Source organism: Camelina sativa, chromosome 11 (genome assembly GCF_000633955.1).
Source record: "Camelina sativa cultivar DH55 chromosome 11, Cs, whole genome shotgun sequence".
Classification (NCBI taxonomy): domain Eukaryota; kingdom Viridiplantae; phylum Streptophyta; class Magnoliopsida; order Brassicales; family Brassicaceae; genus Camelina; species Camelina sativa.
Genome location: NC_025695.1, coordinates 48483672 through 48508161, shown reverse-complemented (window position 1 = coordinate 48508161; position 24490 = coordinate 48483672). Strand labels below are relative to the sequence as shown.

The 24490-nt window shown below is 33.6% G+C and overlaps 4 protein-coding genes and 1 pseudogene across 6 annotated transcripts; 2 read left to right on the top strand and 3 right to left on the bottom strand.

Annotated features, from left to right (window-relative positions):
• LOC104727197 (classical arabinogalactan protein 7-like) lies at positions 500-1392 on the bottom strand. The gene has a single exon (XM_010446231.2). It carries the CDS (start codon positions 1120-1122, stop codon positions 748-750), a length of 375 nt encoding a protein of 124 aa, XP_010444533.1. The 5' UTR covers positions 1123-1392; the 3' UTR covers positions 500-747.
• On the top strand, positions 3279-5365 carry LOC104727196 (annotated as a pseudogene).
• Positions 8937-10112, top strand: LOC104727195 (zinc-finger homeodomain protein 1). The gene has a single exon (XM_010446230.2). It carries the CDS (start codon positions 9058-9060, stop codon positions 9913-9915), a length of 858 nt encoding a protein of 285 aa, XP_010444532.1. The 5' UTR covers positions 8937-9057; the 3' UTR covers positions 9916-10112.
• LOC104727194 (cyclin-D4-1-like) lies at positions 15450-17770 on the bottom strand. 2 transcript variants are annotated; one of them, XM_010446227.2, is made up of 6 exons: positions 17312-17770; positions 16930-17016; positions 16741-16839; positions 16431-16644; positions 16184-16311; positions 15450-15629 (listed from the first exon to the last, which is right to left on the bottom strand). In XM_010446227.2, exons 1-6 carry the CDS (start codon positions 17582-17584, stop codon positions 15480-15482), a joined length of 951 nt encoding a protein of 316 aa, XP_010444529.1. In that variant the 5' UTR covers positions 17585-17770; the 3' UTR covers positions 15450-15479. The 2 variants fall into 2 exon arrangements, with proteins under 2 accessions (XP_010444529.1, XP_010444531.1); XM_010446229.2 differs by having other exon boundaries at positions 16440-16644.
• On the bottom strand, positions 21743-23910 carry LOC104727193 (14-3-3-like protein GF14 kappa). 2 transcript variants are annotated; one of them, XM_010446226.2, is made up of 4 exons: positions 23310-23910; positions 22929-23051; positions 22186-22302; positions 21743-22042 (listed from the first exon to the last, which is right to left on the bottom strand). In XM_010446226.2, exons 1-4 carry the CDS (start codon positions 23793-23795, stop codon positions 22028-22030), a joined length of 741 nt encoding a protein of 246 aa, XP_010444528.1. In that variant the 5' UTR covers positions 23796-23910; the 3' UTR covers positions 21743-22027. The 2 variants fall into 2 exon arrangements, with proteins under 2 accessions (XP_010444528.1, XP_010444527.1); XM_010446225.2 differs by having other exon boundaries at positions 21743-22048; positions 23310-23909.

Here is a 24490-nt window from a genome sequence, read left to right as displayed (position 1 = left end):
AAAAAAAAAAAAAAAAAAAAAAAAAGTTTGTTTGCTAAAAAAAAAGAGTTTCGATTTATGATGTTAGGCCAGCAATAATAGCCCATATAAGGGGAAAGCAAAGGGCTTTAGAGGCCTGGTGGCTGGTGAGTGGGTAACATAAATTAGATATAATTCATTTGGTTTTGTGAGGTTTAAACATTGATACTTTTTTCATGCACACATTTCGTAGTTGCTGACTGCTGAGTAGCTATGTGTTTTGGGAGCTTTGACAAAATTAACTTTATAACAGATCTGAGATCTCGATTTCAGAAAAATATTTATTTAATTGATTTTGGAGTCGTACTCACCCAATAAATAAGATAACACAGTTAAATAAAAAAAGAAAAAGCCAAGAACACATGATTTTTTACACAGTTCTGAATTCTCAAGAAGTAACGACAGTCAGATCTGGAGAAGATGTATACATGAATAAAAGACTCAAAAGAGTGATGAACCATGTGAATTTTTTGTTTGTAAAGACATTATTAATGTAATGATTTTATTAAGCTATTATTACTCTGATTTACATAACATATTCCAACCTCGACAACACCACGAAAAGTTACACGTGTCAACAGCTCATTTAAAGTCGGCCGTAAATAAATTTACGATTCTCCCCCGATCGATCAAAACAAACAATTCAAATAACGAACATCAATCAAATTAACACCGACACTATTGATAATAAAATGGTTTATACGATCATGTAAATAACAATATGTGATCCTAAGCCAAAACGACGGCGTAAACAACTGCGGCAAAAGCGGTACCAACGACGAAAGCTTTGCTGGAGAAAGCAGAGTTAGGTGGAGGAGCGGCAGCGTCGGAAGGGGTCGGGGCTAGATCTCCGGGACTAACTCCGGGACCTTCTGGTGCAGGTGGAGAAGCTGTGGGGACATCAGACGCAGAAGGAGCAGTGGACGGAGGAGTAGTGGTGGGGGCAGGGGTTGCGGCAGGTGGAGGAGTTGTAGCCGGAGAGGGAGTTGCTGCCGGTGGTGGAGAAGTGACGGTGGTTGTGGGAGTAGGAGCTGGAGCTTGAGCTAAGCATGAGGTAGCGAAGAGAGCAACGATGAAGAAAGCTTCGATGATCTTCGAATTCATCTTTTTCTTCTCTCTTAAGATCGTTTCTCTCTGTGCTTTGTGATTAGGGGAGGGAGAAGATAGGGAGAGTGAAGCAGAGTGGTTAAGGTGAGGAATGACGATGGAGGAGCTATATATAGACTTAGCGAGAGGTTTAGAACAATAATAAGTATCTTGTGGAATAGGAAAATAATTATGCGGAAATTATTGGTATCATGATTAGTATCTGCTATCTAGTGTACTAGTATGTCTTAAAATAAGAGGGCATTGTCGATTTGTATTTGGATAAGAGTTTTAAAGAGTTTAGATACATGTGAAATCTGTTTTTATTACATCAATATTTTGTTTAACTTTGTTAAAGTTTATTATTATTAGTTTGTGATTTGTAAAAAATCATTTAAAATCTTAACAAATTTGGGTTATTGGATTCAGACTTTTGTAATGTCAATAAATTTTTTGTGTTATTCAATTAAAACAAAAGAATCTAGGATTGTTAATGAATTCATATATTATGTTATTGGTTCATAATTTTATATACTTTTTCATAAAATAAAGTCATAAAAAGTATCAAAAATTAAAATACATATATTGTTTGGAGTACTTTGCAAAATTTTATAAAACTAATCAATAAAACTATATAATACTCTTTAGCAATCTTTTAAAATCTTTCATTTATCCATTTTGATGATTTTGTTAAAATCCTCACAAAAATTTATAAATTAAAATCCAATAACACCTCCTAAAAAAATAACATGATGCTAGTGAAAAACAGCAAAAATGTTGGTGTAGAAATTAGCAAAAGATATTTGATCAGTAGTTTGTTAACGAATTGTAATTTTATTGTGGAAATTAAAAAGAGAATACGTTTTCAAAATTTAAAAATAGATAAACCTATCATTCGTCAGCATATAATGTAGTTGCACTATGTAATGCAGTTTCGTAGGACTAACATTGGATGATTCTATCGTATATCTTAAAAAAAAAAAGTAAAATACTGGCGTGAAAACGCATACTGTATATAGGAACATGGGGAAATAAATGTTGATTCCAAACTCGTCTCCAATGGATTAAGATAGACTGGACAAACCGTTGGTTTACCTCGGTTAAATTGAAAGAAACACCAAATCATATCATGTTTGTCAATAATTGGACAGAGAAAGAAACATATACAACTATGCATTGAAGAAATATCATGTTTGTCTACTCGATCCACCCACCGGTAATATAGTTTTTTTAATGACATACTACTAATGATCTATACGAACCTTAATTACAAAAATACAGATCTATCAAACAAAGGACGATGTCGTTATTATCGTATATCCTTATCCCATGTGCGTAGCAGATCATCGGGATTATTTTTGATTACTGATAAAAGGATATGGTTGTAATTGTGTGCTTGTTTGTTACCGTCGAATATTGCTGTTTTTGTCTTAATCATTTTCTTTTGTCGACTTAAATACAATCTCCGACTCTTTCTTGTTTTTATTGCTCGTAAACAAGAGTTGGAGATAGCTGTCAGAGAAATTTAAAATAGTTGAATAAAAAAAAAAACAATTACTATTATGACAAATAAAACGGGCATATAATATTATGATACACATAACTGGAGAAGACAGTTGATAGCCTGTAAAGGTTCTTTTACAGTGAATCGAGAACGTTCGTATTTTATTTTCAATAAATTTAAATGTAATGAATTATATAGTATATAGTTGGCAATTTTATGAAGGCCATATGATGCGAAACCTAACCGACGATTATACATTATACCTACAACTCGTGTATAATGAATTCAATCCCCTACCCTGATTAATCCCTAACCAAAGTCTTGACAATATTAAAGATATTTTACATCCAACTTTATTTTCATTAATTAAGTATTGATTAAAATGAACTGAATTATAGTACTGTAGTTGGCAATTTTATGAGGCCATATCCATATGATGTGAAACCTTACCGACGATTATACATTATACCTACAATTTATGTGTAATGAATCCCTCTAACCAAAGTCTTGACAATATTTAAAGATATTTTACATCCAACTTTATTTTCATTAATTTGAACACCAGTTCAAAAAGCTTGGGTGAGAAGATCATTACAGCTCTTTCCAGATAATAACGACAAGTTCTTTAATTATGCACTCTTAACTTGCTTTGTTACTCTCTAATAATCTCATCTTGCAACTAATTATTTTGCACCAAAGAAATTATATAGACAAATACTACGCCGGGCCGATTCAATCACATGATTTCAAAGGGGCTCTTATTTCCGGGCTGATGGGCTTATGGGCCTTACTAACACAAAGTTAGGAAGGAGAAGAAAAAAAGTTACAACAAACTCTTTAATATGTTCGGAGACAAGGATAAGTCGAAACCTCACGAAGAGAGGTTAGCGCTTGTCCGATGTTAAGACACTCTAGTTCTTGTTTCCAAACAGCCGGTGGACTCCGACCGGGATTACGGTTAAAGATAACGGCGATGACGCCGGTAAGTCACCGGGAACCGAAGAACCCTAGAATCCTATGTCTCCACGGGTTCAGAACCAGCAGTCGGATTCTCCGCGCGATTATTACAGATAAATGGCCGGGCACGATTCTCCGAGATCTCGATCTTGATTTCCTTGACGCTCCTTTTCCGGCCACCGGGAAATCAGACGTCGAGCGTCTCTTTGACCCGCCGTACTATGAGTGGTACCAGGCTAACAAGGTCCGTTGCAACAAAACCTTAACTTCAATTTTGGTCATTGATAATACTATTGAGTAAAAAAGGTTGGTTTTTTTTTTTGCGAGTAGATTTTTTTTTACTTAGATTGAATTCTTAAAATTCCAGTAGAGAAGCAGAGAGATTGGTTTAATTTGGGTGAGTGAGTGACTCAAGTGTGTTTGTAATGTAGGAGTTTAAGGAATACAAGGAATTTTGAAGGGTGTTTGGGCTTATATAGAGGACTACTACATGATAAAGAATGGACCTTTTGATGGTCTTCTTGGTTTTTCTCAGGTTTGTTTGATTTGATAAATATATGATGAGCAGGATCGTGGACCGTTGATTCTTGATTCATCGTGTTGTTATGTTCAATTTCTTGTAGGGAGCTTTTCTAACAGCGGCTATGCCCGGAATGCAGGAACAGGTACGTAACCAATCAGAATCCAGGTTCTGATGAGATTAAATCTTCATATGTGCTTTTAAAGAATGCAACACCTGTATTTATTCAACATTATTCTATCGTTTTGTTTTGTTTTGATGTTGAAACTGTTTTTGTAGGGAACGTTGAGATTGAATCTGAAATATGATATGACTAAGTGTTACATGTTGTCAACTGGTTTGTAGGGAACGGCTCTAACTAAAGTGCCAAAAGTCAAGTTTTTAGTGATAATATCCGGAGCAAAAATTCCAGGGTTGATCTTTGGGGAGCCTAAAACTGCTGTTAATGCATTCTCATCTCCAGTTCGTTGCCCTTCACTCCACTTCATTGGTAAACCTTAACAACGTCTCTTCACATGTTCTTGACTCGATTTTTCTGGTTATTTTGTAATATACACTGATCAATGCCAATCTATTTGTCTAGTTTTTTTTTAAGCTTACATTAACAGTGTGGCTTTAATGTAGCCAAGATTGGCATGGGAAGGTTTAGATATAATCTAATATGTGTAGTACTACATGTTACCTTGCCTTTAAAGCTTCTCTGCTACAACATTTTGATTCAAGGACCATATATTAGACTGGAGATATCTATCTTGTCTGTATTGATTTTGGAAACTTCATTCTGTTATCTGTTTTTTTGCAGGTGAGAGGGATTTCCTGAAGACGGCAGGTGAAGCTCTTATAGAATCATTTGTAGAGCCAGTGGTGATCCGTCATTCAAGTGCACACACTATACCGAAACTTGGTTAGTAAGAATAAGAAGCTGATCATTGTTCACCTCTTGTAACGTTTTTTAGCTCTGTTTTTGACAGAAGAGGAATGGGAAACGTACAATGGAAGTATATAAAAGATCTGTCTCTTATGTGCTTAGATATTTGTCTTGTGCAGATACTAAAGCTGAGGAGACGGTGTTGAGCTTCTTCCAGAGGATTAGGCAGATACTTTCTGATGAATCAGGTCATGTAAGAAGCTTGATGTGATAGAGAGCTACTTGAATCGGTTCCTTTTAGACTAGAAAAAGATCTTGAAATTGTAGATTTGTGCGATGTGATTATTCATCTGGATTTGTCTGTCCGAATAAACGTAAATGATTAAGTTTTCTAATCTTTTTTATTTTCTTTACTCTTTGTTTTTTCGGGTTATAGAAAAATGATGGGTGTACAGTACAGTATATATCTAACGAAAAACAAATGATGGGAGGAAAAACAAAAAAAGAATGGAGGTGCACTAAAGAAGATGAGTTAAATTATTGTCCTTTTGAGATATAGTAGAATTTATGGTCAAATGGATTCTCATGATAATCTACGAGTTCCACTTGTAACAAAAGTTTTACTTCTTTTTCAATCTACCCCTTATACCCTATTAACTTAGCCTTGTCGGTTGCTTTTTAGTCTTTTATTTGCTTGTTTTTCATTTATTTTAAAACTTTATTTTTCTTCTTGTATGAACATATCGAATTACAAATCCTATGATTACCCATATTTCAAAAATATAGTTTAGGCTATATATATAATAAACAGTAGACGTCGACATGGGTTGTGAAACATCAGACTTATATATATACATACAATCATAACTATTCTCACGCTTGCACAGCTTTTGACTGTTTAGTACTAACAAGTCATTATCATTATGTATAATCTAATTTCAGAAATTTGCTTATATCTTGAATTATTATAGTTTGTTTGGTTTAATTAGCCACTTTTTTGTTTTGTGTACGTATATTTTCCCTATCCTCAACACATAAACAATCCGCGATTTATTTATAGCATATGATGTTGTGATGACTATATATGCACATGAACATCATACATATATATATGCGACAAATATCAACGAGCCTATCGTTAACTTAGCAAATTTATTAGCTCACTAATTCTGCCCGGTATAAAAATACTGTTGAATAGTTTTTCACTCTTATGCTTTCAAATTAAATTATCTTTTCAGATTTAAAAAAATTCTCAAGACGAAATCATATATTTTTCATTTCGTGAATTTGATCATGGATGGGGTTATATTGTTGTTATAAGAAATGTGAAATTTAGAAACGAATAAATAAATGAACGGAGACAAATCCTCTGAATGTCTCCACGAAGGAAAGCGGTTTCCCGCCAGCTGACAAGTACACGTCAGCACGTCATCTCAAACGTCTTTCAGTATCCATTATGTAATTGTAAACAATACATTTGCTTCACTCATCTGCATCATATGTTAAGTCGGTGTTTCGTATTTTTCAACTTTTCAATTTCTCCGTAACAAATAACTTTACTTTTTTTTCGTGTCAAATGTGTTAATTTTTTTGTTTGGTTTAACTGTCAATTGAGTTAGTAGTATTTTTTTATTTTATTCACTCTTATAATAAGTTAATCTTTGCTTTGAAATTTGAGCCCTAGAAAACATTCGCATTTATTATAGATGCGACACAAATGTTAACTTTTACTAGTAGGAGTTTTACTATTCTGAGCGAACACGGTCAGCTGTGTATTATTTTAAAAGCTTAATTTTAAATCACCACAATTTGTTCATCTGTTGTTGAATTACGTATTATTTAAAAAACTTCCAACATTTTTTATTGTTCAATTGAGATTGGATCAAATACTTGTAATGAGTGCGAATGTTGGTTGGTTTTTGTATACTATTTCCTTGACGACAATATTTACTGCAGTCAGCAGTGACGTCGTTATAGTCTTTTGATAAATAAAACTACGTCCATAAAAATTTCCAGATGTTTTACAATTAACTTACGTTAATAATTCATCATGCAATTTCGTGTTGACCAAGACAAATGGTGACCCTTACTCTAAATCAATGAAAGACTAGCTAGTCATTAAATATAACTTCTATGAATATTACTATTAGTGTTGGTAAGCTATGAATTAACAGCATAGACCGAGAAACGATAAATCAGTCGCCGTAGATCTAACGTCAGCACAAGTTAATCGGACGGATATGGGCTGACAAATGATAATCTCATACGTTTCTACAACTTATCTACATGTATTTATTGAAAAAAGTGTATTAAACTCGTTTTATTTGATGACACAAAATAAAACAGTTTTTTTTTTTATATAATTCTGAAAAGTTGACAAAAAAATTCAGACCTTGAAATTATTAAGGGCATTACTGATTTTGATGTGATTAGACTGCCCATCACTTTATTGCAGAAAATATTAATGCATATATTTATGCTATTGGCATATGGACAAAAATAATTATCGCGTTTTATTTTGATTCTATCCTCCTTTTTTTAGTTTCCCAAAAAGTTATCTCTAATACTATCCCCCTCTCTTTATTTTTAAAATCCTACACTAATAAACTTTTTGTATTGCATGTCCAAAAATAAACAAAAAAGCTTATTTAATTTTCATTTTTCAAAACTCGTAAAATAACGTCACCACTGTTTGTACGACGAGAGCCCTAGAAGAAGTAAACCTCAATAAGATAAAAATGTTTAATTTATACTACAACCATTTTAATCCCTAGATTACAAAATTTTATTTTTTGAGTGTGCCAAATTATTTTATAAAATGTTAGTTATATATGTCGTTAAATTTTTCTATAATTAATCATCTTTAGAAGTTTAGGTAATAGTTAACCAATAAAATTAATCAGTAGAGTAGAACATTATTTCAAAATCAGATCATTTTTTTTTCTAGATTGTAAACATATGATTAATAGAGATATATGATGAATAGTTGACGACAACAAATCATGGTTAGAGCGGTCCAACCTCCTCTTTTAAAAATCTCCGCCTAGCATGGATTACGCCCCGTAAAATCGCTAGGTCTACCCTTTCTACCTCGATTAATGACTAATTCCCGCCTAACATCGATTATCCGATTATACTGTCTAATCCGATGAATTCCCGCATAATTTTGTATATACCGATTATTTTTGGAGCCAAGTATAAATCAAATATATATATTTTTATTATTTAGACATTTAAATTAAGAGTTTATGATGTTTTACAATAACTAATGTAAAAACTTTTAATTAAATTCATAATTTTTTTCTTATATTTACATTTTTATGTTTTTACCGTAATTTTAAAGACAATACTATAGCTTTATGTTTTATTTGATATTTTTCTTTTCACATAAACATAATTATACATATATTTAGTACTATATATTTTTAATTTATTAATAATTTAATAAAATAACCCAAAAACTAGTCCCCGATTAATCCCCATTTAATCTCCGATTTTCTCGCTAGGCACTAGGCCCATCCCGACCGCCTAGCAATTTCTAAAATAGGTCCAACCAAACTGAATAAGATAACACCTTCTGATTAATAAGTAAGTAAATTAATGGCTCTTCTACTATATTAAAAGTTTTTTTTTGTCAACTATTGGGCCACAATTGGTCGGTCCATTAGCCAAATCCCTACATTCGTAGGGAACGAAAGTCGATCCCGGGTGTGATGGTGCCTTGTATGTTAAGAACTTTGGAGTGGCTACTCCACTAAGGTTATTTCACACTATATTAAAAGTTTTAAAATTAGAAAGAAAGAAAAAATGTAAGTAAAAGATAAAAAAAGCGTTACAAAGTGTGGTTGAGGACAGATTATATTAGATTCCGATTTCCAATAAACAAAACAAGAATGTAAATAACAAAAAAATATATATATATATATATATATATATAACACTTTTCTCAAAATCCCAAATCTAAAAGAGAGAGACTGAGAGTGAGAGAGATAAAAGAGAGAAAAGATAATCTCTTTAATGTCCACATTCTCTCTCTCTTCTTCTTCACATTCTTGAGAGAACCTCTTCTCTCCCCCAAAAAACGACGTAGTTTCACATTCTTTAATGGAGTTTGAAGATAACACCAACAACAACAACGAGGAGGAGCAAGAAGAGGATATGAATCTTCACGAGGAAGAAGAAGAGGACGACGCCGTTTACGACTCTCCTCCTCTCTCTCGTGGTGTCGTCAAAGCCTCGACAGAAAGTCATGAAACCACCGGAACAACCTCCACAGGCGGCGGAGGAGGATTCATGGTTGTTCACGGAGGAGGAGGAGGAAGCAGGTTTAGGTTCCGTGAGTGCCTCAAGAACCAAGCGGTGAACATTGGAGGACACGCGGTGGATGGTTGTGGCGAGTTTATGCCAGCTGGAATCGAAGGTACCATCGACGCGCTGAAATGCGCCGCTTGTGGCTGTCACCGTAACTTCCACCGCAAGGAATTACCTTACTTACACCACGCGCCGCCGCAGCAGCATCAGCCTCCTCCTCCACCGCCTGGTTTTTACCGTCTTCCAGCTCCGGTGAGTTACCGGCCACCACCGTCACAAGCTCCTCCACTTCAGCTCGCTCTTCCTCCTCCACAAAGAGAAAGATCAGAAGATCCAATGGAGACTTCTTCTGCTGAAGCAGGAGGAGGAGGGGTTAGGAAGAGGTTTAGGACTAAGTTCACGGCGGAGCAAAAGGAGAGGATGTTAGCTTTAGCTGAGAGGATTGGGTGGAGAATTCAGAGACAAGACGATGAAGTGATTCAGAGATTTTGTCAAGAGACTGGTGTTCCGAGACAAGTTCTTAAGGTTTGGTTACATAACAACAAACACACTCTTGGTAAGTCGCCTCCACCACTTCTTCATCATCCTCAGCCTCTTCCTCCTACTACTGCTCCACAGTCTTCGTATCATCATGAACAAGACCAACCATGAATCTTGAATTTCTTTGATCACTAGGGTTTTAATTTAGCTTTAATTATTTTACTTAATGAGAAATTTGAGAGGGTTTTTTTAATGTTTAATTTATGTACCCATTTTCGTCTTTGATGATGATGTTGATGTTGATGATGATCCTTTCTGGTTAATTACGTTTTTTGCATTATTAATTAAGTCTGAATCTCTTAGCAAAACACCTTTGATTGGTCTAGCTATAAATCACTGACACCCTTAATTAGTAGCATCACATGTGTCAGTGTTTGAATTTATCATGTTTTGTGTATGAATTTATATGAACTTGATCGTGCAAATGTACATGTGTATTTTTTGTATGCGTTATTATATGTCTTCATCATTAGCATATGGTTCATTTTTTTTTTTGTGTCTGAATCTTTTAATGCTCCCAAGGCTACTCACTTGTTGACATTGTTTCTTAAGTTCTTCTTGTTTTAGAGTTTTATTAAGTTAGCTTGACCATATATATATATATCATTTCCATATAGATCTGATAGTGTTCTTGTTTCTAATTAAGTTGGTGTTTGAGTGTTTTGTATTATATGTTCTTGATTTTTTTTTACTCACACATATAAACTATAAATATATGATATAAATGGCTACGGTTATTGTTATTATTATATGTTTTATGGGTTAATATAGAAACTTTTCATTTAATTGACCAATGAGTGTAGGACTCAAATGTGGATCGGTCGGAATCTCCTTGGGATGGAGATCTCTGCCCTAAAATTTTTATTTCAATTGCTTAGTATGTAGTTATTATATAATCTTTCCATTTCAAAATATATGATTTTTTAACTAAAACATGCAGATTAAAAAGTTTTTCAATCAATCATAAACAATACTGCATAATATAAAATACTAAACTGATTTAAAAGTTGTATAGAAAATTCAAAACATCTTATATTATGAAATAAAAAATTTCTCTAAAACATCTTATATTTTGAAAAGATGGGAATACATGTGTGTGATTCCTCAATCACCAATGAGTATGTATATAATTATTCGCTTTTAAAAAAAATTATTTTGTACTCTTGGAAATGAAGAAGGTGAAATAACGTTAGCTAGCTGCTGCAACAGTATTCTGATTCCTGGGAATTAATTCTTATTTAGAGAAAAAAAAAGACAAACAAAAAAAAACTCAAAACATGTCGATGCATCCAAAGCTTCTTCCTCTTTATGTCATTTTTTTTATTATATGCATGTATATATGCATATCTTTTTATATAGTAATTGTTCTTTGAAGATCTGGGGAAGAAGGAAACATGTGGGCTCTTTGGAAGCAAGAAGGAGAAGAGAGAAAAACATATGGGCACACATACATTACTGCATTAATGATGTTCTTCTTCCAAATCCCTAGACTAATTTCACCTGGAACTAATTTTGTTTATTCTTCTTAAGTTCAATTACAGTACTTCACATTTTTTTGGCTATAACTTTCCAATACTACTAATGGGAGTTAATTAGCCTTCAGTGTTATCTAACAAAAACCATTTACATAATCAAATCAATTAGTAGTAATAATATCACTTTGAACAAGTTAATAATAATAAAAATGGTTCAAGCTATATATATTAATTTATTGAAGTGGGTTTGTGAAAAACTCATTGAGTACTGAAGTATGTACATATATCTCTATCTTCCATATACCTGAGACCAACAAAAAATATTGAATTCAGATGAGAAATTAGGGTTTTGGAGTGATGATGAAATGAAAAATGCGGAGGAAAGAGGGAACCAAAATGATTGTAAAAGGAAAGAAGAGGCAGATAAGATTCGAGTCCCCATCTCACGGCCATTTCCATATTTAGCTTTTCATGTCTCAACCTCTCCATTTTCTCTCTCTACGAGACAGTGTAATAAAATTCGAAAGAGAGAGAAAGAGAGACAAATATACACACAAATGAAGAGACTTGAGAGAGATGCTTTTGCTTGATAAGGCAATCTCTACGTCTTCTTGTCTAAGCTAAAGCTGCACACTCCAAGAGTGAAGATGACTTTGTGTGGTCCTCTTTCAATTCTCTCTCTCTTTTTTTTTTTGTTTTTGTGTCCAAATTTTTGTTTTCACATATTTCAAATGTGTCTACGTCAATTAGCTATAGAATTCATGACTCGGGTCGAGTTTGAAATTTGATCAGCACATGTGTTTGAAATAATGATTAACGTTGGTAAAATAAATATACCGTTTACATTATGTGATTTTGAACTTTAAAAGTGGTGTGGACCAAATTCCCGGTTACTTCAAAAACAAAACACATGCATAACTAATAATTATAAGCTCAATCGAAGAGTGTTTGATTAGTTCTATAAACACCAAAATTTCAGTTATCTTTTACTTGAATAAATTTTTTAATTTTACTTAAACTTCCACAAACTTAATTTTGGTAGCTAGAGGAGTTCTCCGTTTCTTCTTCACAAATGAATTATAAAAAATCTAACGACGGGGACATGTATAGAATAATTATAATTTATATTACATGATTGAAAGATTTATTCAAAGGTGAAAAATGTTTACTCTGCTAGCTGATGCAGTAATGAATAATGATATATGTTCGTACCATACGTTGGAGTCTGGATATGTAATAAATGTTCATAGAAAGTAATGAAATGCAGTTAAGCAAATAAAATTTAGGTTTTTTTAAAAATGTGTGGTACAATTAAATTATTGATGTATAAAAATGATTTATTTAAACATGATTTTAAATATTTACTGTGGTCCTCTTAATGGAATCTTTCAGTCAATACGCAGAAACCCATCGGACAACGACCCATCAATGTGTATATTGCGTACCATACACATATATACATGCGTGTATGATATATACGCATATATCATCATCAGACCATCATCATCATTATCATTCTCACAGTGTTTTTACTGTGGGATAGTTACTGTCCTTATGCTTCATTTAGGGAATCTAAATGTGACCCACAAGCAGGGTTTATTACCACCCTTTCAAGCTAAGTTTCGAAACAAGTAATACTATTATTATATAAAAAGAGTAAAAAGTTCAAGTTTGATTGCGTAAAATATTGGACCAGCTAGGGTTAGGGTTTATTTTTCTTTAAACTATAGTCTATATGATACTGGTATACTATTAGCTTTCATAAACATTGCCCTAATTTGGGAAACTGATGATGATTCACGTGCAATGAATAATATTTCTCTCTTTTCCCCTTGTATTGTGGTTGTGTCACTGATTTTTGTGTAGTTAATTTTAGTCATTTAGTACCATAATTCAAATCGTACCATTTTCCGAAATTACATAAGGACATGAAATTGTCTCTTACTAAAAAATATTTTCGGGTTTGTATTTGCCTCTTGTTTTGTAATTTTGTTAGATTAGTTTTTCTAATTTAATACAAAGAGCTGAAAAATAAAAGAGAAAGTTATATGTGTAAAGGAAAAGCAAAGGTTGGAAAAAGTTTAGAAGCTATATATATAACTTTTAGCAACTTTTTAATTAGAAAATAATAAATAAATATATTTCTTGGACAGTTGAATGACTATGACGACTCATTATGACAAAGCCCAATGATAGAATTATAAAAGTTTATTTGTTTTGTATTGTTGTCTTCCCTTAGTCCACTGTCCAAATAGTTGTTCATTTCAAAATTTCACACAAACAAACACATAATAATTTATATTATAAGGTGTACTGCGTCAGTATCAATTCTGAATGTGGACGTACGAATACATTCATCCGGATCCCAAATTGTCCCTATAAACAGTAAACACCAAGATTTTTTAATTGATAGGTCAGCACAAAGCAAGACAAAATTATAGCTAGCTAGAAGAATATGCAGTAATAATTAAAATTAGTAGTCACGAGAGGTGTTTACTGACAAAGAATAAGTTAAAACTAAGAATTATTAGCTTTCCAACATAAGTACACAACTTAAAATGAAATATTGTGAGTTACTACTATTTCAGATCATAATTATTTTTACAAAAGTATTTTTACCAACTCGCATTTGCTGGTTTATAATTTACGTTGGTGTATCTTAATCCACGCATTTTAAGTTTTAATATATTGACTTTTTACTGGTAATAACTTTTTACTTAAGGCCCGAAAGATTTTATTGACTTTTTACCCTATTCAAGTATTCAATAATTTATATCATCGCTAGTATGCCATGCGACAATGGTAGGCCCAAATGATTAAATTTAATGAATCTAGCATTGGCCCATTACTCATTGTTACAGATCCTACAATTTTACATAGGCATGCAAATTTGAACCGAACTGAGTTGTCCGAACCGAAATTTGGGTAAATCGGTTCGGTTTCTATTAATTAAGTAAACCGATCGGAAAAATTTTAGTTAGACTCGGTTAACCGAGATTTTTGGTTTGGTTCGTTTGAACCGAACGGTTAACCGAAAAAAAGAAAACCCTAAAGGTAGCCGCCATTGCCTCTTTGATTTTTCTTCATTCTTTGATATTTCTTCGTTATCGTCCTCTTCTTTTTCGATTCATCATCATCTTTCTCGGTTACGATTCTTCTTCCATATATTATCATCTTCATCATCTTTTTTTTTGTGCTGCCTATTCTTCTTCTTGATACATCATCTTCTTCCTTTTCACAATTCATCATCATCATCTTCTTCCTTATCTCGATTCATCATCATCAGCATCTTCTTCCTTTATCTCGATTCATCATCATCATCATCTTCTTCTTCTCCTCGTCCTTATTCTTTAACTTCGATACCGCAAGCTTCGGCTTCGAGATTTCGCCGCCGTTGCCTCCACATCTCCACTCGTGGTGGTAGGGTTCTCCTTCTCTCGAGACAAATCTCAGATTTTTTTTTTTTTTTGGGCCATTTTTTTGGAAGCCCAACAATCAAAAACATCTTTAGCCCAAAACTAATAAACCAAAATAACCGAAATAACCGTCACCGAATCGAACCGAACCGAAATCTTAGTCGGTTTGATTCAGAACAGCTTTCAATTTCTAAAATAACCGAAAAACTGACATAACCGAACCGAAATACCCGAATAAACCGAAGTCGCAGGCCTAATCGCTTTTTACACCTTGAGTCCAATCATTTTTTCTGTCTTGAATATATTTCGATAAAAGAATTGGGATTTTGGAGTTTTGTTGTAAGAAAAGAAAAAAAAAGGTATAAAAAACACAAGCTCCTTAAAAAAACAAGTTTGTACTTAGATTTTTTTGGTCTCTAACGTCACCTTTAAAGTCAAAGACTTCTGTTCGTGGGCCCAATTATAAGCCCATTAGGCTGATGCGCGCTTTATAATTATTACGACACCGTTTGGAGAAAAGTCAACTCCTAGCGCGCTCAACACAACCGATACAGTTACTTTCCCGCTATATTTATTTGGCGGGAACTAATTAAAAAAAGCTTTCATCTTCGTTTATTTGCTCAGAAGAAATAAACCAATGCTAGATTAACAAAATACATATTGGAATTGAAATAATTGTATTTTTATTTATAAATTTCTCGCTTTAATTATTTTTCTCTTTTTCAACCTCTCACAAGACATCATAATAATAATAATGATTATAAAAAACAAAAAAAACAAAAATTTAAGAAAGGTGTGTATGAGGAGAAGAAGAAGAATCATGAGCCTTAAAGCTGAAACAACAAGCTGATACTTCTAAAACCCCATTGGGTGTTTGTGAGCATAAGCCTGAGCCATCACTCTCTATCATTTCCCCAATCTCCTTCACTTTTTCCTGCAACAGAGTTTAAGGAATAGAAGGAACCACAAAGTTTAAAAACTTGAGAATTTGTTTTGTCTCTTGAACACAAACACAGATATAAAGATCTCATCAGCTTTTTTGGGTGTAGGAAAGAAAAGGATCTAAATGGAAACCAGTTTGATATTTTGGATTGCAAGACCAAATAAGAATCACAACATGTTTTGTGGGGGCAGTTTGGTTTTAGACGTGACATGAGTGTGCAGTGAGTGTGAGAGAGAGAAAGAGTCACAAGACACACAGCTAGAGAATAATATAATTTAAAGTGGTCATTGGTCTATACGCTCCACTAGTTTTGGAAGTCAAAGGATTCAGACCCATAAACCAGTTTCTCTCTTCTTCTTTTTTCACCTTTTGGAAATATAATTACACATGTGTATGCAATGAATAAGTTAGTGCACACACATATACAAATAATTGTGTCATCTTTAATGATTTCAAACTTCTCCACAACTGGCATTTCCTTGAAATTGAACTTTATATGTGTGTTTGATATTAAAAAATAGATTTTTTGGTGGATTGTTAAGTACCTTTTGAAGTAGTGAGAAAAGAGGAGAGAAGGAAGAGTTGTCAAAGTGTACTGTGTGCAGTTCTCCGGAAACAGAAAGTGCCACAGCAGCAGCAACTTCAGAAGGTCTAAACTCCAAAAAGTCAATACCTGCTCACTCGACACAACCACCATTTTAACCCAAAATCATAAAAAGCAAAAGTAACAAAAAAACCCCAAAAAAGCACAAAAACAAAAGTGGTCAAGAAAACAAAACATAAAGAAGAGACCTTTTTCACCTTTGGTTGTGCTGGCTATCACTTGTAGTGATCTAGATATCAATGTGTTGGATGGTTCTTGATCACATTTACTCATCTTTCTCAAGAAATATCTGATGTATGAGCATGGAGTTATTGCTCTTAGTCTCCATTTCAATCTGTTCAACACCAAAAGTTCCATTCTTTGCACTGATTTAGCCTCAAACACATATTGAGGATCTCCAACCTGTTTCCAAATGTGATCAAACAGCAATCGATTAACGAGATTATCGGACTGAAAAGACAATTCAGCGACTTTTTGGGGGTGAGAGAGTTATAGCACCTGAAGATCTATTAACGTTGGGACTTCAGTTTCTTCAATTTTGGCTGCCAATGACAAACAAGCCACAGCCAACAACTGCAATATCCAAACTTTGCCACTCTACAAGTAGAATCATAAATCAAGAACCTATAGATGATGAAGAGATAAAAAATCAGTTTCAATCTACTTGTTGAGTTAATGTGAACTTACAGGCAAATCATGAACCGATAAGAATCGATCCAAGTAGTTCATTGACAAGCAAAAACACAATGGTCCAAACTGGTGTTCTTCACAAGCCTGTCATGTATAATCAGAACAATCATCATCTATCAGAGATCTAAAAAATCTGAGATTAAAGTGAATCTAATGTCAATTGAGGTGTGAAAGATCGGAACTTGAGCATCAGATTCACAGATTTAAGACAAAAGCTCTCTACATAAGCCCCTGCCTGATCTAAATACATAGTAGCATACTCTTCATGTTCAGATCATTCATCAAAAAGGAATGTGCTTTTTTTACAATTTGAGCTGATAAAAGATGAATTTAAAACCCGAATTTATGAATCCGAAAACAAATTGAGTAGAAACGAGACCTTCCAAATCCAATTGAGGGCTTCTCTTCTTCTAACATTCAAATCCAAATCTCCACTTCGGAGTCTCTTGATGTAATCATCACTTGGTAAATGCTGCTTCTCCTTCTCCACCATCTCTCTGATAATCTCCTCACTCTCCTCCGATTGGAAAAAACCCATCTGAGGAATCGAAATTTCAATCGGAGTTTTATCAACAACTATGCCCTTGTCTTCATCATCAACCAACACGTTGGTCTCTGTGCATAGAAGACTCAGTTCTAGATTCTCTGCCATTAGTATAACAGAGTGTTTATAAAAAAATTGATCCTTTTTTTGGTATTTCGATCTAAAAAAGAATTGTATCGTTAGGAAAACAGGAGAAGGATTGTCATCTAGAGAGATTGGGGAAGTGAAAAGAAAGATTGGGTCTTTGATTTTTTTTCTTTATGCCCCTCGTGGGACTGGTGGAAGGGGTTTTTGTTTTGGGGTTGAGGGGTAACAAATTAAAAAAGGAAGTTTTTTTTAATATATATATATATATATATATTTTGAGGAAGTTAAGAAATGTGGTTTTTAGGGTAAGTTGGAAATGTGTGAGAGACATTTTTGAAGATTTTAGAATGTGAATTGACTATCATGGTAACAAATGTTCCTTCATTGGGAAAATTATGAGAATGTGGTAGGAATTTGAGGTGTGAATTGAAGTGTATGTTGGTTTTATTAGTTGTATTCTAGTTTTTAGATGATGAATCTAGTAAATATCGGTTGCTGGTTTGGTATCGGATCTGGGTTATGTATTTTTTGGTATTAGAATTTCGGTTTTTTTCTAAACGCAGTTAAAAAACTTACATTTCTTTTGTAAATACAAACAATGCTAGAAAGATGTGATCACATTATATGTTATTTTGTATGTTATAAGTTTATTCTTTGTTCTATTTACAATGAATATATATAGTATGACTAATTATATTTATTAAAAAGTTATCTTCTAAAGTAATGCAATTTGATATGTATTATGATATTATTCTTAATAAGGCTGAAGGGTTATTTTGTTTTCTAAAAATCCCATCCAATTGAACAAAATAAATTGACCAAAAAAACTAATGTAATTCATATTTACATGCCATAAGTAAAAAGATGTTTTAAATATGTTTTTGACTAATATCCATCAATAGTGACATTAAACCCATTTTCTCTGGCTGGTCTTTTGACCACTGTTTTTGACTCAAGGGTCACTTTGAGACACAATAATTTCAATAACTACATCATTGCATATGCCTTTGAATGAAAAAGCATACTGTATATTTGTATAAGAACTACGTCATATACTAATTCGCGTTTAGAATATCGTCTCTGTTCGTTACTCAATATGGTCTTAATTTGTTTCTCACACATTAATACATGCATTACGGTCTTTCTTTAATATGGTTTTGGTTTACCCAAAGATACTGTCATGTGTTTTACACCCAACGCACAAGATTAACTATTAAGGGCTTTAATATATACACATCTGTTCTGTTCTCTTGCAAGTGGAGGTCAAGTCTTCGAAGCCAGAACTAGTGCTCTATCACCTCCAACGATTAGTATATTTTCAGGTGATTAGTATTTTTCTTTTATCTTTTTGGATAAACTAGTATTTTGTACCACTTGAAAATAAACACTACGCGACGAGTTGCTTGAGAACACCACACAAAGATTCTTGCTTAAAATTACTTTGCAAATGGTCATCGGGCCATTGGTTTTCAACTCTCAACTACTATGTTACTCATATTATGGAATGAAACATTAATTCCTTATCATTTTAACAAAGTCCTATTTTGTAGGAAGAAAATAAATATGAAACTGTAATTAGAATGGTAGAAAGAATGACTAAGATGCGCACCAAAAAACCCAGCCTTTCCTTTGTTTTCTTTTTTGGTTCCGACTACACACAGCTTTCTAAAATCTAGATTGAATATGTTTTGGAAACTGTAAAATATAGTGTTTATAAGGAAGGATAAAAAAATTGTAACTACGACCGCAAACATGTTTGAAGATCTGGTTTGATTAATCGTAATAGATATATAAGAAGAATATCATTTTACCAAGTTGCTTTTTTTCTTTTGTTGGTAGTAGTAAGTATAGTAATAACGTGAATTGGCGATCACGTGTGGGCTGTTAAACTTTGATGTTTTTTACAGTCTTTTATCTTTTCGGCGTAGAGCGGTGGAGAAGAAACAAAAGTTTTAAATATCGAAAGTAAAATATGAAGAAGTTTTTCGAATTAAACTAAAAAGACTCGCTCTCTATGATTTTTTTTTTCTTCATGCATGCAAATGCCAGACAAAAGTGGTCCAAGTACACTTTTAATGTTTTGCTTGTTCTGAGATTCTAACTTGTAGTTTCTGCCTCTCTCATAATATATATATTTTTTTAATTGTGAATAAATAATTCGTGTTTTATGCACGCCTATGGTCAACTTTGTTCGAGTGGCCAGATGGTTCAACTCCGAAGTTTATGGCTTTATTATTGGGTAGGATTTATAATGTAGAAAGGTCGGCTAGGAGAGGAAGGCACACCGATTTTGATATCAGACACAGATCGTTATTACTAACTTGAACCCTAATCTAAAAAAAAAAACTTGAACCCTAGACCGATTATTACTAACGTTAATCATTTTTTGTGGGTTACGTCCATTGATCGTGTCGTTTTTGGCAATTAGATTGGAGTTAATCATTTATATGTGGGTTTCGTCAATTCGTCTAAGCGATCGTTTGGTCTTAATCGATTAGGGTTCTTTTTATTTATATGTGCAAAAACCGATTAGGTTGTAGTTAGTAATTTTAGTGTTTCAACTAACTTATCGTTTGGTCTGGGCGAGTAGTTTCGTTAGTCATTTTAGTATGTTCGTCATTCCTCTACGCTCGCTAGCTCACACATCATACACGCGCATACAGTCTACATTTACATATTCACCCTTAAGTTTTATACATACACATAACACATCTACACACACCTAATATGATGCATATATACACACGTCACCACTTTTTCAACCACACCGGTAGGCACTAGGCACACATCTATACATCGNAAAAAAAAAAAAAAAAAAAAAAACATGTATGCTACAATCGTTTACATACTGGGTAAGGGCATCTTTATAGAGAGAACAGTTTAGGGTGTTCTTAGAATATAAATATTATGAAAATAATATAAAATTAGTAGTTAAGAAGTTAGTTATTGGGAGAATATAAGATCATAAAATTTAATAATATAATATTCTTACATATTACAATTATAAAAACTTATAAAATAACATTTAAATTGCAAACTTATAAAACTTTTACTAAAATTCAAAATACAATACTAAATTTTTATGAAACAACAAAAACATTAAAGATAAAAAAAAACATATTATTTAATTAAAACACACAAACATTTTATTTAATTAATATATAGTTTAATGTCCAAATTTATTCTATATATTCTCAATCAAATCCTCTTTTAATTTGTGAAAAATTGTTTGCAAAAAATTGTATTCATTCACAGCTTGCCACATCACCGCCACATCACCTTAGAACTGAACCAAGATCAGTTTTACATCAAGAACTAAAAAAAATATTCTAAGTCACTATTCATTATTTTTCTATTTTTTTGAGTTAAGAACATCTCTCATGTTCCCCTATAACGATGGCCTAACCATCTGTTTTTTTAGTTCTTCCGCTTGTCAACAGTTTTGGTACATGTAGTATTAGTACCTTTTACTTTAAAATCCACAAATCTTCTTAGACAAAACCTTTCTCTCTGTGCTTCTCACAAAAAAATTAAAAACCCATTCTATGTCCGAGACAAAACATACATAGATTAGCTAGTTGATCCCACATCAATGAAGTGAAGACAAGTCAACATGATATATATAATTGAAGACACACATATATAACTAAAAATCAGTTTACTAAACAAACTAAACAGATCATCTAAATGTTTGGCGAACTCTCCACAAAACATGTTCGAAACAATGTAATTAACAGATAAATCTCCATAAAACATGTTCCAACTAATCACGTCAGATCAATACGGGAGATCAGGAAATTCGTAAGTACGCTCAACTCTTCATTTTTTTCTTGCTCACAAACGCTCGAGATCAAGGAAAGTATTATTTGATTCTTTTTTTTTGCCATTTAATCTGTCTTATTCAAGTATTATCCTTTATCTATTTGAAATGCCATCACGCACTTACTAGTCATTCTTCCATTGCTTTTAATCTGTCTGCATAGATAATTCAAGTAATCTATTTATCTTAAGAACATCTAATCTGTCTTCCATTGCTTTTTCAATCATTTAAATATTGGTCACTGTAGACTAGTAAATTCACATTTCAAAACCGTAAACTTTTCCACTCATAAAGTGAAATAATGTTTTCTTCTGTTTAAAAGATAAACGCAGCGTTTCATCAATCTGGAGGAACTCACAATCCAAGCTAAGATTTGGGACACTGTTACTCGTTTGAAATATATAAATTTTTGACAAAAAGAAGCAAATATGAGGGAGGATAAATTAGAAAAAAAAAGAAAAAAAGAAACAGAGTTGGAACAGAGCAGCAGATAACACCAAAGCTGTGCACATAAACTGTCATAAAAGAAACAAACTTTTTTTTTCGACAAGTTTTACAGAAAAGGGGGGGTTTTAGGGTTTGAACTCGATTATCGGTTATGGTTGCAGGAACATGACATAACCGTCTTTTCTTCCATTAGACCTTCAGGCCTCATCCATCTGCTCCTGAATAAAGCAGTCGATCATTGAGTTTCAAGGTGTTATTATCCGACTAGTCTTATAAGAGTATCAATGATAAACACTATGCGAGTTTCTCATGACGAGATTGAAATATGGAAAGAAAAGTATAGGATAGGACAAACCTGCATATCGGAGGTCCAAAGGGTTAGATTGTCCCTAAGCAACTGCATGATGAGAGTACTGTCTTTGTATGACTCCTCTCCCAATGTGTCCAGCTCAGCAATGGCTTCTTCAAAAGCCTACTCAGGTTATGAATCAACAAGAACAAGTTAGAAATACAATGATCTCAGATATCTTCATAGTCTTATTGTATATGAGATGTTCCGGATTCAACATGCACTCAATGATCAGATTCTACACAATCTCGTATGCATAATGTATGAAAGATCTTGTAAAGCCTTTGTCATTCTACTGACAAAAGGAATAATTTGGTTAATGTGAAGAAGCGTATGGTCAAAAAAAGGTCTATAAAAAAAGAGGGACTTTGCAGAATGTCTTTTCTTTAGAATCTCTCTTGTTTATTAAAAAGAAGTGGGTCCGTTCAGAAAGGAAGAAAGAGTTACTTTTTATAAACAAACTTCTCTATTTCTGGTACATACATCAGAACTCAATTCAAATCAATCCAACACAATGAATGCAACATGGGGCCACTNGGGGGGGGGGGGGGGGGGGGGGGGAGTAGTCAAACAAGTGGTCAGTTTAGTTACTCAAAATCAAAAACACCAAGCAAGAAAAACAGAGAAAGACTCCCAAACCCAACTTAAAACAATGATTAATCTTTAGAACCAAACAGAGAAACTGCAAACTCTTTCTCCTATAAAAAAAAAAACAAACAAGAAGTTTAGAGGAATGAAGAAAAGAGTACCTGTTTGGCCATGCTACAAGCTTTCTCCGAAGAGTTGAGAATCTCGTAGTAAAACACTGAGAAATTGAGAGCCAGTCCCAGCCTGATCGGATGTGTAGGTGCTAGATCAGCTATTGCAACATCCTTCAAACCAAAAAAAAACACACACATGAATGAGCAAACATATAAGTGTCTTCCAAGGGAAATTGAATAATACTCTCTTTTAAGCAAAAACTGTAAAAGTTGACTACTTTAACCGATTTGATCAATACAATAGCTCACTTTACCTATTATGTATGTAACAACTTGATTACAGATTGACTAATTGAAGTAATCTCAGAAATAGGATCAATTCACAGTAGCCATAAAGAGATTCAAGAAATCAAAAAGTATATATTATACCTGAGCAGCTTTGTAAGCGATCATGGTATCTTCAGCAGCAGTCTTCCTCTCATCACCAGATTTGAACTCGGCGAGATAACGATGGTAATCTCCTTTCATCTTGAGGTAAAAGACCTTAGACTCACTAGTAGTAGCAGAAGGAACGAGATGCGAATCAAGCAACCTGAGGATTCCTGAACAGATCGAAGAAAGCTCAGTCTCAACCTTAGATCTGTAATCCTTGACTAGCGACACGTGTTCTTCGTTCTTCCTGCTCTCTTCCTTCTGCTCGATCGAAGACACGATTCTCCACGCGGCACGGAGAGATCCAATCACGTTCTTATACGCGACGGAGAGAAGGTTCCTCTCTTCAACGGTGAGTTCACCGGCTGGTGTCGCCCCACTTACGAGCTGTTCCATGAACTGAACCATCTCTTCGTAACGCTCGGCTTGCTCAGCAAGCTTCGCCATGTACACGTATTGATCTCTGCTTAACGATGTCGCCATTAGAGATTAAGAAAGATCTCAGATTCCTTTTTTTTTTTTCTTTTCGATTTCTCACCGGAAAAAAAAAAAAAGAATTTGAAATCGGAGGAAATTTCTGGAAAGACAGAAGAAGAGGAAAAAAAGAAATTGAGAAGAAGAATAAAAAAGCTCTCCAAGCTGCTGAGTCATAATGAGCTGTAGAAAGGATAATAACTCTCCTACTCGCGCGTGAGTTATAATCTCTATTGAAACGGCGCCGTTTGCATGAAACTAGGGTTAAGGGCGTGAAGAGTAGGAGGCGCGTGGCTAGGGTTTTGTGTTTCGATAAGAGCAAGTGAGTGTATGGACGAGATAATGCGTCAGCTTCTTCCAACCAGTTGACACTGTTCAAAGTCAATTCTTGTTTGTAACATGGGCTTTTTTATAATGGGCCTTTTGAAGCCTGTTAAAGCTAAAAATTTATATACCTTGCTGGCTAAGCATATGCGTGTTTTCGGCGTGACCTGGACACAGCTAATGCGGTCGGAGAAAAGACATATGAAGACAAGAGAAAGGTTCTTCAAGTTGTCTCAAATTCTTTCGGTTGATTATTTTAACTTGTTGTCAATAATAATAGTACTAGTAGAGAATTCTTTAATTGTTGGATTAATTTGGTTCCATTTTTCAATATCATTAAACTTTAAAACACAGGATCAAAATGTATTTGTCGGTTTGAT

Excerpts from the sequence above, each read along its gene's own strand:
- LOC104727197 (XM_010446231.2), bottom strand. The coding sequence starts at position 1,122 with ATGAATTCGAAGATCATCGAAGCTTTCTTCATCGTTGCTCTCTTCGCT.
- LOC104727193 (XM_010446225.2), bottom strand. The coding sequence starts at position 23,795 with ATGGCGACATCGTTAAGCAGAGATCAATACGTGTACATGGCGAAGCTT. Across the intron at positions 23,052-23,309 it reads TCGCTTACAAAGCTGCTCAG|GATGTTGCAATAGCTGATCT; the intron begins GTATAATATATA and ends TTTGGTTTGAAG. Across the intron at positions 22,303-22,928 it reads CTTGTAGCATGGCCAAACAG|GCTTTTGAAGAAGCCATTGC; the intron begins GTACTCTTTTCT and ends TAACCTGAGTAG.
- LOC104727194 (XM_010446227.2), bottom strand. The coding sequence starts at position 17,584 with ATGGCAGAGAATCTAGAACTGAGTCTTCTATGCACAGAGACCAACGTG. Across the intron at positions 16,645-16,740 it reads CAACGTTAATAGATCTTCAG|GTTGGAGATCCTCAATATGT; the intron begins GTGCTATAACTC and ends ATTTGGAAACAG. Across the intron at positions 16,312-16,430 it reads CACAACCAAAGGTGAAAAAG|GTATTGACTTTTTGGAGTTT; the intron begins GTCTCTTCTTTA and ends TCGAGTGAGCAG.
- LOC104727195 (XM_010446230.2), top strand. The coding sequence starts at position 9,058 with ATGGAGTTTGAAGATAACACCAACAACAACAACGAGGAGGAGCAAGAA.